Raw genomic sequence first — 13,623 nt, forward strand, 5'->3', positions numbered from 1 at the left:
GAGTTACATAATGTTACTGAGCACAGCTGTATGGCGTGGTTTTTAATCTTATTTTATTCCTAGATTTTGCAACTGTTTGCCAAGAATGCACAGATTTCCATTTTCCAGGAATTCAAGAACAGCTTGAAATTGTCCAGAAGGTTGTACTTAAAGCCAGAGCACAACGTAGCAGTAAGTCGAAAAGACATCATGGTCAGTGACAACCAAAATTACTTTCCTTGAAATAGAATAGTGGTCAGCAGAATATTTATGGTTATGGGCCCACTGATCTTACTCTTCCTCAGTTACCTGATCTATAAGATGAAATGGAATGTCTGAGTTTATCAGTAAGCACCGAAGTCTGCATGAAATCCTCTCTTCACAGACAGCATGTTCACATGATGTCTTTGCTGCCCTAACAGACATGGCTTACCAAAAAAAAGTGTAGGTCCTCAGGTTCTGATCACACTTAACAGCATGGGAAGTGTGTAGTGCCATGGTGCTTCCCTCTGCAGTTTAAACTGCCTGTAGCAGCAAAGACTTTATCTGACTCTAATTTTTAATTTCTATTTAAACTTAAAGTTTTAAAAATTGCCGAAGTGGAGTTACGACTTTTTCTCTTCCTTAAAAATGAACTCTAAAAACTGAATAATAAATTGAATAAGTGTGGATGCTTCTTAATGTTGACCAAATCCTTGTGAATGGTTTACTTTTCAGTTATATTTACAAATGACTGTGAAATTTTCTGACCACATGGTGTTAAGGCAGTACTTGTACATCATGAAACCTTGTTTTTCTTGCAGAGAACTGCTTGCCTGATATAAATATGTCACTAACATGAATAGATTCATAAGAGTACATAGAGTAACAAGTTTTCTCAAGAACCTGTATGTTGCTGTAGTCTTGAGGAAAGTACTGAAAGCTGGTTTTATGCTGCTGACATACAGATCTTTAAAATTTCTTTTATAATGCTACAAACAAATTTTTAAAAAACATTAGCAACTTTGTTTTAAAAGCATCAGTACTTCGTAGCTGTGGGGGCAATTTGGAAAACTTAGTGTTTTGTTTGAGAATATTGTGTTTTCTTTTGTCCAAATGAAGAGGTGTTGTAGGATGATTAAGTAAGAAAGCTAATTATTTGAGGTAAGATTAAGTTTACAGTCTACTGAAGACAGCAAACCAACTTCCTCTCCATCCTTCTGCTTTTAGGGGACTTTATGGTAACTCTGTGGTAAAAATTCAAGCCAGATACCATCTCAGTACATCAGACTTTCATGTCAAAGTATAATTAATAGATGATCTGTTTAATATTTGTGCTGTGTATCTATATACAGAAAACAAAAGTAGTGGAAATGAAGATAAATTAAAGAATATTGAACGAAACCAGTCAAATATTTTGCCGGGTGAGTTCTGTTGCGTTTTCTCCCTCTTCTTAAAGCAAATGGTGTTTTATAGATGCACATTTTTAGCTCTGGAGTCAGAACATAAATTATAAACTAAACCCGAGTTGACCTCAATCAGAGGAGAAGGATGGTCTTGTGGCTAAGGCAGAGAACTGGGTGTCAGGACATCTGGTTTCTATTCCCAGCTTTGCCACTGCATCACATGACTTGGGGCAAATCACTTAGTTTCTCTATGCCTAAAATTTCTTTTCAGAATTTGAGGGTGAAAAAAAGATCTCTGAACTTCTTGGGAAGAGGTGAAACTTAAATACTAGCACCTAATTTTGTTATTGAAAATATATATGTGTCATTGTTGTGAAACAGAAAAGCTTTTTAGAATGTATTTTTTGACTTTGAGAATGTAGAAATCTGTTCCTCTCAAAGATGAAGTATTTCTTGTATATATTTTGTGAATTTTAGTAAGGAAAGCACCTGTGAAATTTGAGGATGAATTTGCAGTTGGAGAAGAGAGGCGTTAAATCCATACAACCCATAGTTGAATAAGAGGGCTTCTTAAAATTGCTTTCATATTGTCTTAGATATTGTTAGTATAAGTGGATTATAAATGAACTTGGATCCTTAACTGATAAGTCCGGGTGAATCGTGCTGCAGTGGCTTGTGTATTGTTATTAGTCTTAGACAGTCATTGCTGGGGATTACTACCTCCTTAGCAGTCATCAGAAAGGAGTACGTACCTGTTCTTCAGTTGTGCCAGAGGAAAGGTTACTACCTTTCCTCTTAAATGACCAGTCACAATAACTTTGAAGAAAGATGTTTATCTGTTGATTGAAGCAGTAGAGATATTGTATATCTGCTTTTTTGATGACTTTTGTACAGACTTTTGACCTCCAGCAGAAAGGTAAGATGGTGTCATCTGCATTCCACTGCCCCTTACTCTTTCTCTACCTTTTGATAAATGAATACCAAGTCTAAAAATACCCCCAACAAGACGTCTTGGTAACTTTCTGTAAACAGCTCTATGACTAATCTTCCCACTGCTATGGATTATTTCAAATTCTAATAATCATTGATACTTTTGCCTTTCAGTGCATATCTCAGTTGTTACGTAACCTGCTATTTTTTTTTTTCCACAGCCTTTTCACGTACTTTATTTTAACCCATCCATTTTTGGTATTTCCACCTCCCACATCTGTCTGCAATTCTGTGCTTACATTATATATTTTGAGTATTGCACCTCCTCTGTGTTTGTTTTTCTGTTTTGTGCTATATATAGATCATATCCGGTTGTACTGGCACTACTATGTCTTATTACACCAGGTGTCCATGATGCCAGTGAAACCCATCAAAGCAGGGAAGTGAGTGTAAGATGAGTGTAAAATGGTGATATTTCAAGAGACTTTAGATCAGTTGGTTTCTAACAGTTTTTTTTATCTCCTCATATGTGTATTCTGATCTCTGTTGTGTGTTTTTATTTGCCTTGTGTCTTAACTAACCCTATCTTCACAATGAGTAACAATTGTATTTCAGTAGAGATCACTATTGTGATATCTTGCCTTCTTGGTTTGTGTTATTCTGTAGGAGAATTCTACATCACACGCCATTCAAATCTTTCTGAAATTCATGTTGCTTTTCACCTCTGTGTGGATGATAATGTAAGGTCCAGTAACATAACTGCTCGGGATCCTGCAATCATGGGACTCAGAAACATTCTCAAAGTTTGCTGCACACACGACGTTACTACCATTAGTATTCCTCTGCTATTGGTGCATGATATGTCAGAGGTAAGTAAAGATTTGGTTTGGTTTTATCTTCTAAGATGCAACAAAAGTGATTTTTGCGAAAACTATGTTTCATACTGGTTTAAGGCAAATGGGGTGGTTTCTCCCAGTTATGTGCTCTTGCCACATCATTGTACCAGCACTCATATCTACATGGTGACCCAATTAAGGAACTGAAGGAGCTAAAAACATTCCAGCCAGCTGAAATACTTTAGTGTTTTTATTCCTACCCCTCATTTTGGACACTTTACTTCCTTGATCCAGCTCATTGCATAGTTGGAAAAGTATTCATGAGAGATGGGACAGTATGCCTGGAAGTCATCCAGCAACAGGTCTTGCTTAGATACTGTACCTTCAGAGTCACTGAGGTGATAGCGATACCAGATGCCTAGTTTTAGTTTTAACGTTTCTAACTAGCAACAATTAAGTTTTATGAGAAGCTTGACTTAGGAGTTCTGTATCCCTAAAATGCCCTGCGCAGCAGCAACCAAATATCACCTTTTCTCTGCACTGTGTCCTTCTGCACTGCCTGACTACTTGCATCCTTAATTTTTGTCCCTGTTTCCTCCCTAAGTCCCCCCCACACCACATGGTGGAGAAGCACCATATTGCTGAGGCTCTTAATAGGTAGATATAGGTGTGATTACTTACTGCGCTGAGCTTTTGCATTCTTTTCAGTGGAACACTAATATGTAGAGCTTTTCTCACACTTTAGCTTTTCTTACTGTACAGTAATTTCATACCATTGAGAACTTCTTCCCTCCATCACATCTGGCTCACAAAGATCTAGCAGAGAAGAAAAGGGGGTATGAGGCAGGGAGAGAACCAGTGTATAGGCGATATAGCCATATGCCTTACCTCCCCCTAAAAAGTCTATCCACTGAAAGAATTGAGAAAAATAAGATAATACTGCTGCTACTGATACCCTTGCATGGATAGTTATAGTCTTTTGTGATTTTTATAAATAACCCCTTGATTTTTCACTTGTAAATTTTAATAATGCCTTTCTTTGTTTGAAAGCATGTGACTCACAGCAAGATAAAGGCTCCCCAGCGGATTAACTTCAACAGTGACTTTTTTTAAACAGAATTTAATTGGAACATAGTGTAGATGTGGCCCCCTTTTTGCAGGATCAGGATCTGTTCTTGTGAAAGTGCAAGCAATGCAGAAGTTAAAAATGTCCAGTAATGAAGCCTCTAATGGATAGACTTCCTTACATAAAAGTAGACTTTTAGGGACAGATTATATTTTTCGTCTCTGGTATCAAGACCTTTTTTTGGGCGCAAGTGCAAGCAATCAACTTGTTGGACAGCAGCCTACATTACTCATGGGACCCAGTTGCTGTATTTAATAAATTTATTGACCTTTTTCCTTAATCAAATTACCATCTGGCTATATTATTTTTTTTTAAACCATGTTATTTTTAACTTTCATTTGCGTGTTTGTGTTTACAAATACAAATAGAGCACAAGAACGAGTGTTAAACTTGCTTTGAGAGTCTGTTATTGCTTGGATGTGTGAAACTGAATAATTATCATCTTGTCTATTGCTGGGTAAAACAGTTTAGATCAAGTTTTCAGTCTTTGCAGAGTAGGCAGAAAGTGACCTGTATGAGAAGTGTATGTTTAGCTAAAACTGCTTTGTGTGAATTGTATTAGCAGCACTGCTTATTACAGTGCTTTGCAGCTGGGTGACCTCATTTGAAACACACACATGTAACTTGTTGTTGAGGGAAAAGTGAATAATAACAGATTTCTGAAAGTTAACCTGAACTTGGTGCCTTCAGCAGCCTCAGTTTTGAATCTGCATTTACCACCCACTTAAAAACATTTTTGTAGACTGGTTAACCAGGAGCACAGCTGCAGAGATGTTTGCATGCTTCGCTGTGACAGGCATTCATCATGAGTGCTTTTCCCAAAGGTTTTCTTCTTTTATGGGTGGAAGAGTGGTGTGTTTAGCCTCACAGAAGTAAAGAGTGTATCAGTTGCAATGAAGCCATTACATTTAATTGGGTTTGGACCTTCATATAAAGCTAACTATTAAGAATCCTGGGTTTGGTTTTTCTTATTATGAGAATAACAAAAACAGATTTCTCTGTTCTGATCATTTAGTTAAGTGAAGAAAAGAAACTGAGTTTGATATGTGAGAAAGGCAAAAGCAGACAAGTTAAATTCAGGACAACAGAGGCCTTGCTGTCTGATCGTTGTTCTGAATCTAATATAAACTGATAGATAAACTGAGAAATGAAATGGTTCTAACTGCGTGGCATTGCTAAAAATGCTAGAGCTGGCGCACTTCCTCAGTGGTTTCGACATGGGAGCCATTGCTGCGGTCCACACAGCAATGCTGTGAAAAATGTGACTCTTCAGGGATGTCAGGCAGCTGTCTCTGTTACTGTAAGTTAAGGCAAAAGCATATTGAAAAGAAGTAGAAGTGAAGGGAGTGTAAACTGTGTAACAGTTGTTTATGAATAGGGTTGATGTATATAGATACATTATCAGTGGGTGTGTTAACCTCAAATATTTCTCTTCTGAATTTACTGCCTTGAAATGTGTAGCTGCTCATACAGTGCTTAATGTTGATAGACTCTGAGTAAACATCTTGCTAGTTCTTAACTTAATGAAATTTACCACAGAAGTTTAGTTTGAAATCTCTGTCCCACAAGACAGTTAAGGACTGTAGTGTTTTCTTTGCCTTGTTTATGGCATTGTTCTGCAAAGGTGCAAGCTCATAGCTTTATAAAAGTGGCGGCCCTGTGTAGTGAGTCTATCACAATCTTTTTTTAATAAGAAGTTTTGTAGCATGTCTTTCTAATCAATGAGGTTGGCCTCTTTTTTTTTTTCTTTTTTTTTTCTTTTTTTTTTTCTTTTTTTTTTTTTTTTAATAAGCAGAAGAAGGAAGAAGTCTTAAAAACAAATAGCTGCATCCTGAAAACAAGTGAAGCGTGGTCTCTACTAATGAACAAACTCAAAATGCCCAGGTGTTTTTTCACTTGTTTGAATGCTGTTAACTAAAACTTTAGAGGACATGGGGTGTTTGGTTTTTTAACGTCTCCTGCACTGTATTTTGAATTGAGATTTGGCCAATCCTTCCTCATTTCCACAGCTGCTACTTAGTTTGCATATAGAGATAAATCCCAATAACATGAGAACTTACATCCCAAAATCATGAGAACTTAAATTTTTGAAGACAGATTAGAGTTGAATTGCTAAGCCACTCCCCATCATCTTGGAATAGTCATGGAGTACAGGACAGGTACCCGGGGACTGGAGCCAGTGTCACTCTAGTCTTCAAAAAGAGCAAGGAGGAGGACCTGGGTAACTACAGGCCAATCAACCTCACCTCCATCCCTAGAAAGTCCAGTGGAGGGCCATGAAGATGAATAGGGGACTGGAGTATCTCCTTTATGTGGAATGTCTGAGAGGTCTGGGTCTGGCTTTGAGAAGACTGAAAGGGCACCTTATTAATGCTTATAAAGATTTAAAGGGTGTCAAGAGGATGAAGTGAGACATTTTCAGTGGTGCCCAGCAACAGGAGTAGGGGCGATGGGCACAAACTGGAACATGAGCTTGAGGAAAACCTTCTTTACTTTGAGGGTGACAGAGCACTGGAACAGGCTGCCCAGGGAGGCTGTGGAATCTCCTTCTTGGGAGATATTCAAAACTTCCCTGGACACATTGCTGTGCAACCTGTTCTAGCAGAGGGGGTTGGACTAGATGAACTCCAGAGGTCCCTTCCAATCCTGACCATTCTGTGAATCACTACTGTGTCATTTTCAGTTCTTGTGGCTTGCACACAAGGACATTCTGGATGCAACCTGTTATTTCCCTGAGTGCCCACAAGATTTAACATCCATGTTCCTCTGAAATAGTTCAAGGTATAGTGTCATATCCTGCTGTTTTGATTAGTCCTTCTAAGGCTTAGTTCCCTTTGTTGATTACACAAGGTACTCCTGAGTTGCCTTCAGAGCAACAGGACTTGTCTTTTCAGACACTTTTCTTTACCTAAGCCAAAACAGTGATCAAAACTAACAATTAATGCCTACATTACTCATGGGAGAAAGCACGCATTGGCAGATAAATTATGACAGAGACCAAGTATTTCTTCCAGAAAGCTTGGAAATAAATGAAATTTGTCCAGCATTGCTCTGTCCAATTACTGCCTTGTAGTACCCTAAAAGCAGCATCTATTGATGCAGTGATTTACATCATGAAAGAAAGTTTTCTGAAAAGTCATTTCTAGCTTTATGCTCGTTTTAGCATGTTATGTATTTTGTGCATGGCAGGGGATATTCTCACCTAAGTAGGTTATTTGGCTTTCAGTAGTTATTTAATACAGCCGTGTTCAGTATACTGTTTCAGTGTTATCAGTTGACATTCTTGGATAAAAGTGATTCTCAAATAACTTTTTAAAAACCCTGAAATTAATCTCCCTGAAAACGACAACTTGCACAGTGTTTGGCATTGCAAAATAAAGGCTGGCTTTACTGAATAGAAAATTACATGAAGCATAAATTTGAAATGGTACGTGGAACGGTAAATTTGTTTCAATGTCTGTGTTCCTATATCCAGACTAGAAAGCGTTTGTTTTGTTGTTGAAGGGTGCATCAGAACAAATAGGTAATGTTTTCTTCCTGAGAAGTTTTTACAGTAATAGCTGTTCTGTCTCTGACTAGGAATATTCATCTTGATAGAATTAACTTTGCAGCATACAAGCAAAGAATGTTTATTGTACTAAAGCATTTAAACTGTTACGTAAGTTATTTGGACCACTGCTTGTAGTCGTGTCTTAAGATATCTTAAAACAATGTGATTTTCATATCCCATCTTGGTATTTAACTTTAGGTAAGAGTGTGCTCTCTGTATGTGAAACTCCTCCATCAGATGATGATGGATTTTAATTCTTAACATAAGGTAGAGAATGTTTTTACAGAAGGTGGTGAGTATACCAGTAAGCCTTAGCTGGAATCATCAATAATTCCATAGTTCTGGAATCCCCAACATAAGAAGGATATGGGACTGTTGGAACAGGTCCAGAGGAGGGCTACAAAGTTGATCAGAGGGCTGGAGCTACCTTTGCTGTGAGGACAGGCTGAGAGAGTTGGGGTTGTTCAGCCTGGAGAAGAGCAGCCTCCCAGTACCAGAAGGAGCTACAGGAAAACTTGGGAAGGACTTTTTACAAGGGCATGGAGTGATAGGATGAAAGGGGATAGCTTTAAATTGGAAGGGGGAAGATTTAGACTAGACATTAGGAAGAAATTCTTCACGATGAGGGTGGCAAGGCCCTAGAACAGGTTGCCCAGGAAAGTTATGGCTGCCCCATCCCTGGAGGTGTTCAGGGCCAGGTTGCATGGGGTCTTGAGCATCCTGGTCTGGTGGGAAATGTCCCTGTACATGGCTGGGGGGCTGGAACTGGATGACTTTTAAGGTCCCTTCCAACCCAAACCATTCTATGATTCTATGATCATCAGTTATTGCTGTTAAGATGGGGTCAGAAGCCTCTCTGCGTCTAGCTGAAGCACAAATCTGACAATTGTCCATTGGATATTATATACTTTTCTGAAGCTTCACAGGGGAATCAGACACATTTCCAATTACGTTGTTGTGATTGGCAACAGTATTTTTATTCCGTATCTCAGCTTAAAAATGAATAGATTGTTCTGACACTGGGCCTGTCTACCAATAAGCATTTGTAGTGCTCTTATGGTCTCCTGTAAGGTATATACTACCTGTCCAGAATACTCTGGAAAACTGAACCCCTCTTCATGGCCTCTAATGCTGCTTGAATACCTGATGGAAAAATGTCGTTCTATGGCAAAAATGTATTATTTTGAATAACTTCTCCGCTACTCTTGTTGGTTCGGTCCATTGGTCATTGAGACTTTTCATTTATTAATTTTTAGGAAATGACCATTCCATGGTGCTTGAAGAGGGCAGAGCTCGTATTCAAGTGTATCAAAGGTATGTTAGTGAATGGTTCATCTGGGTTTGTTTGTGTTAAATTTGATGACATCTAACCTTAGCTCAGGCTGTATATTTTTCCCAAAAAAAAGGTGTTTTTTAATAATTTATCACTTGTTAAAACATACACTTACATTGTCTCTTTAAAACTATTAACTATCCTACCAGAAAATAGTCTCAAACACTTAGAATGGAGGCTAAAATTGTTTCAAATGTATCTGTGCAAGTTAAACATAGACAGCAGACGAAAATGCCTTTACTGCTGCTTTGAGCAACTTCTGAAGGAGGGCAAGAGCTGGTGGTTCTCTACAGTATAATGTGTAGTGTCTTTTGTGTTTTGATTATCTCACATAATGAAGACTCCCCACATTTTTCTGAAACTAATATATGTATGCTAATTCATCTCTTTGCTGGGAAGTCCTCATGAACTTAGTGTTCTGTCTTTCTGAGTGTTATTATTTACTGTGTTCTTCATATGTTGCACTTAAATACTTGAACCAGTCATTTAGACTATATAAGATGTTAGAGTAATTGAAACGTTAATGTTCTTTCTGCCACCTGCTCGAGGAACATTCTTTCTACCACCTGCTTGAGGAACCTCTTCCTATTGTGAACTTTAGTAATTCAGAATGGAGTAGCATTCACGTAGTCATTTTCATTAAACAAGTATTTTTCTGAGTATCTGTATTGGCTACTATTGCATTCCTGTGGAACTTTTAGATCATTTTTAATGAAGTGCTAGCATAAAAATGCTGTATCATAACTTTAGCAATAAAGGAGAGTTGAGCTTTTTCCATATAAGTCAGTCCAGGTAGTTTCTGTTGCTGCCAGATTGTCAGTGTACTGTTGGCAACAGGCTTTTATTCATTCACAAGGATGTCATCACATCAGAGATAAAGGGAAGAGCTATTTCTCAATGAAAGCAAGCCATTGAAAGAGCTCATAATGTGTTTTTGGAGAAACCTCTCACTTCTGCTGGCTAGCACTCTGCTGTACAGCAGGACTGATTATTCTGCTCTTCAAGGGTACGTTGCTTTTTCTCCATAACTCCTCACTAGATTTTCCAGTTAGGGCGGATTTCAGTCAGGAGGTTGGCCAAGGCTGATTTAAATGTGATTAATGACATCCCTAGTTTTGTCAGCTAAAGTTGTACGTGAAAACTCTCTCACTGCCTGATAATGGTGTAATTATCAGGGAAGATTACAGAGGTCATGCATATAGTATGAATGCTGTTTTTTAGGTTTCATGATGGAAATGGCCTCATGGGATGGAGGAATTTCTCGGACTGTACAATTCTTGGTACCACAGGTGGGTTAAACCGAGTTCATACCTAACACAGGAGACTGTTGGAACAATAAGTTAAATGTCAGCAGATCTAGTTTTGATTGTTTTGCTATGCCTTGCTCTTTTTATGTGAGCCTAAATTAATCACTGTGGTTTTGGTCCTTTGCCTATAGAACAGAAGTAAGAGGGGTTTATATTTTTGGATATCCTGTAGTATCTTCTGAGGATGCTGAACTTTCACAGTGGGAAGTTCACCTTTGCAAACAGTGAATACATCATCTTTAAAAAAGATACTTACTTGCTATCATTTACTCTGAGAAGATGTGCTAACCTTGCATTACATAAGCTTATGCATTTATTAGAATCATAGAATCATAGAATAACCAGGTTGGAAGAGACCCACCGGATCATCGAGTCCAACCATTCCTATCGAACACTAAACCATGCCCCTTAGCACTTCGTCCACCCGTGCCTCGAACACCTCCAGGGAAGGTGACTCAACCACCTCCCTGGGCAGCCTGTTCCAGTGCCCAATGACCCTTTCTGTAAAGAATTTTTTCCTAATGTCCAGCCTAAACCTCCCCTGGTGGAGCTTGAGGCCGTTCCCTCTTGTCCTGTCCCCTGTCACTTGGGAGAAGAGGCCAGCACCCTCCTCTCTACAACCTCCTTTCAGGTAATTGTAGAGAGCAATGAGCTGTCCCCTCAGCCTCCTCTTCTCCAGGCTAAACAACCCCAGCTCTCTCAGCCGCTCCTCGTAAGACCTGCTCTCCAGCCCCCTCACCAGCTTTGTTGCCCTTCTCTGGACTCGTTCCAGAGCCTCAACATCCTTCTTGTGGTGAGGGGCCCAGAACTGAACACAGTATTCAAGGAGCGGTCTCACCAGTGCTGACTACAGAGGGAGAACAACCTCCCTGGACCTTCTGGTCATGCCGTTTCTGATACAAGCCAAGATGCCATTGGCCTTCTTGGCCACCTGGGCACACTGCTGGCTCATATTCAGTCGGCTGTCAACCAACACACCCAGGTCCCTCTCCTCCAGGCAGCTTTCCAGACAGACTTCTCCTAGTCTGTAGCACTGCATAGGGTTGTTGTGCCCCAAGTGCAGGACCCGGCATTTGGCCTTGTTAAACCTCATGCCACTGGACTCTGCCCAGCGGTCCAGCCTGTTCAGATCCCTTTGCAGAGCCTCCCTACCCTCCAGCAGATCGACACTTCCACCCAGCTTAGTGTCATCTGCAAACTTGCTAAGGGTGCACTCGATGCCTTCATCCAGGTCATTGATGAAGACATTGAACAGGGCTGGACCCAGCACTGAGCCCTGGGGAACCCCACTTGTCACTGGCCTCCAGCTGGATTTCACACCATTTACCACCACTCTCTGGGCCCGGCCATCCAACCAGTTTTCCACCCAGGAGAATGTGCGCCTCTCCAGGCCAGAGGCTGAGTTTCTGAAGCAGAATGCTGTGAGAAACTGTGTCAAAGGCTTTACTGAAGTTCAGGAAGACCACATCCACAGCCTTTCCCTCATCCAGCAGCCGAGTCACTTTGTCATAGAAGGCGATCAGGTTAGTTTGGCAAGACCTGCCTTTTGTGAACCCATGTTGACTGGGCCTGATCACCCAGTTCTCTTGCATGTGCTTCATGATAGCACTCAAGATCACCTGCTCCATGACTTTCCCTGGCACTGAGGTCAGACTGACAGGCCTGTAGTTTCCTGGGTCCTCCCTGCGACCCTTCTTGTAGATGGATTAGTCATTCTGTGATAGTATGTGCAGAGTTCAGTCATGCTTCCACAAAATCATTAATGACTCCAGATATTTGAAGTTAATTGTGAATAAGATTTTGAAATTATTTAATTTGGAGTTCTAGCTGATCTTCAGAAACAGGAAGTTTTCTGAAGTTGGCCATCGCTAAGTTTCGTTTGTAGTACTGGAAGTTTCAAAGCAGTACTGGAAGTAATATAAAATTCAGAGTCATAGTAGGAAAGAAATAACAAGTATTTCTTGACAAAGTAGTAAACAGCTAAGAAAGGAGGAAGCCAAAAATAAACTAAGTAGTGAAGTTGAAACTAACTCTGGAATTCAGAGAACCGGAGTCCTGTAGATAACAAACAGCACTGTCCTGCTTATGCTGGACAGAAGTAATCAAGTACTAGGACAAGAAATGTACTGGAAACAGATATGTCAAATATACAAACATGTTTTATAGGTAAAGCTTTTGATTGAATTAAATAGAATTATAACACACCGTCTGAAAATTATCTTTGTGGTCTTCTTAAAAACAGCAATTAAAATGTCAAGAAAAAAGCTGAGAGAGACTTAATTCTTCCAAACTACAGCAAAACAGCCAAAGCTTACTGGTGCATTTTTTTATTACTTTTTTTCAGACAATTTCTGAGGAAATGTTTTACCAGCTGAGTAATATGCTTCCACAGATCTTCAGGGTATCCTCTACATTGACTCTGACCTCTAAGCACTGAATTTTGTATCAGTAAGATGTGTCCTGTTGGCAAAGGATGAGATTATGGAGATTCTGGAATGGAATGTCTCTTTTCTGAGGGATGATGACCCTGGAGTGGTATTTGTTACAATCTCAAGAATCATGTCGTCAAAATAAAAGATAAATGCTGTCTGAACTTGGGTGTTAGCAGCTGATATTTGCCTCTTGCTTTCTATTTCAGCAGAGTATTGGTGCTGAATCCCTCTTATCCTTCTTATCTAAAAGACATTTAATAATTAATTTATTGTTGTATGTAATCTATAGAAATACAAGTGATTCTCATACTTAAGTGATAGAAATAAGAGCTTATGGTAGGAATAGCATCTTCTGGGTGGGCTTCAGGTTGTTGAGCTTTAAAAACATTTTCTGAATTTGCTCAGTGATATTTGAAAGAATTTAAACCATGTTAGGTGTCTCCTTTGAGTAGTTTCAGCATAAATAGTCATAATTGTTTTTCCAGAGTTGCAGTGAACACAAAATAAAATGTGTTGCTGTCACAGTTTATCATTTTATCATCACAAAATGAAAGATATGAAACAAGCATTCAGCCTGCTGCTTTTTGTAAACCAGTGTTTACATTTTTAAAAAATCAAATTTTGTGACAATAATTGGAATTTTTAATTATTCTTCCTTCCTTTTTTTTTTGTTCTGTTAACTTTTTTCTTTATTTCAAGATTTCACATTGACAAATCTGAACATGAACAACTTAATAGGAACACT

General features: G+C 39.2%; 1 protein-coding gene across 3 annotated transcripts in view; it reads left to right on the top strand.

Annotated features, from left to right (window-relative positions):
* The window catches only part of FERRY3 (FERRY endosomal RAB5 effector complex subunit 3), a 29,388-nt gene extending 16,271 nt beyond the window's left edge, over positions 1 to 13,117 (top strand). The window contains exons 9-14 of one of the 3 annotated variants that reach the window (XM_069864167.1): positions 64 to 192; positions 1,314 to 1,382; positions 2,961 to 3,163; positions 9,063 to 9,120; positions 10,361 to 10,428; positions 12,791 to 13,116. In XM_069864167.1, the coding sequence (XP_069720268.1) occupies positions 64 to 192; positions 1,314 to 1,382; positions 2,961 to 3,163; positions 9,063 to 9,120; positions 10,361 to 10,428; positions 12,791 to 12,883 (620 nt within the window). In that variant the 3' untranslated portion in view covers positions 12,884 to 13,116. Of the gene's footprint in view, positions 1 to 63; positions 193 to 1,313; positions 1,383 to 2,960; positions 3,164 to 9,062; positions 9,121 to 10,360; positions 10,429 to 12,790 lie in introns of all 3 variants that reach the window. The other 2 variants (XM_069864185.1, XM_069864176.1) reach the window with 2 other exon arrangements.
* The last annotated feature ends 506 nt before the right edge of the window (positions 13,118 to 13,623 follow it).

Source organism: Phaenicophaeus curvirostris, chromosome 1 (genome assembly GCF_032191515.1).
Source record: "Phaenicophaeus curvirostris isolate KB17595 chromosome 1, BPBGC_Pcur_1.0, whole genome shotgun sequence".
Taxonomy (NCBI): domain Eukaryota; kingdom Metazoa; phylum Chordata; class Aves; order Cuculiformes; family Cuculidae; genus Phaenicophaeus; species Phaenicophaeus curvirostris.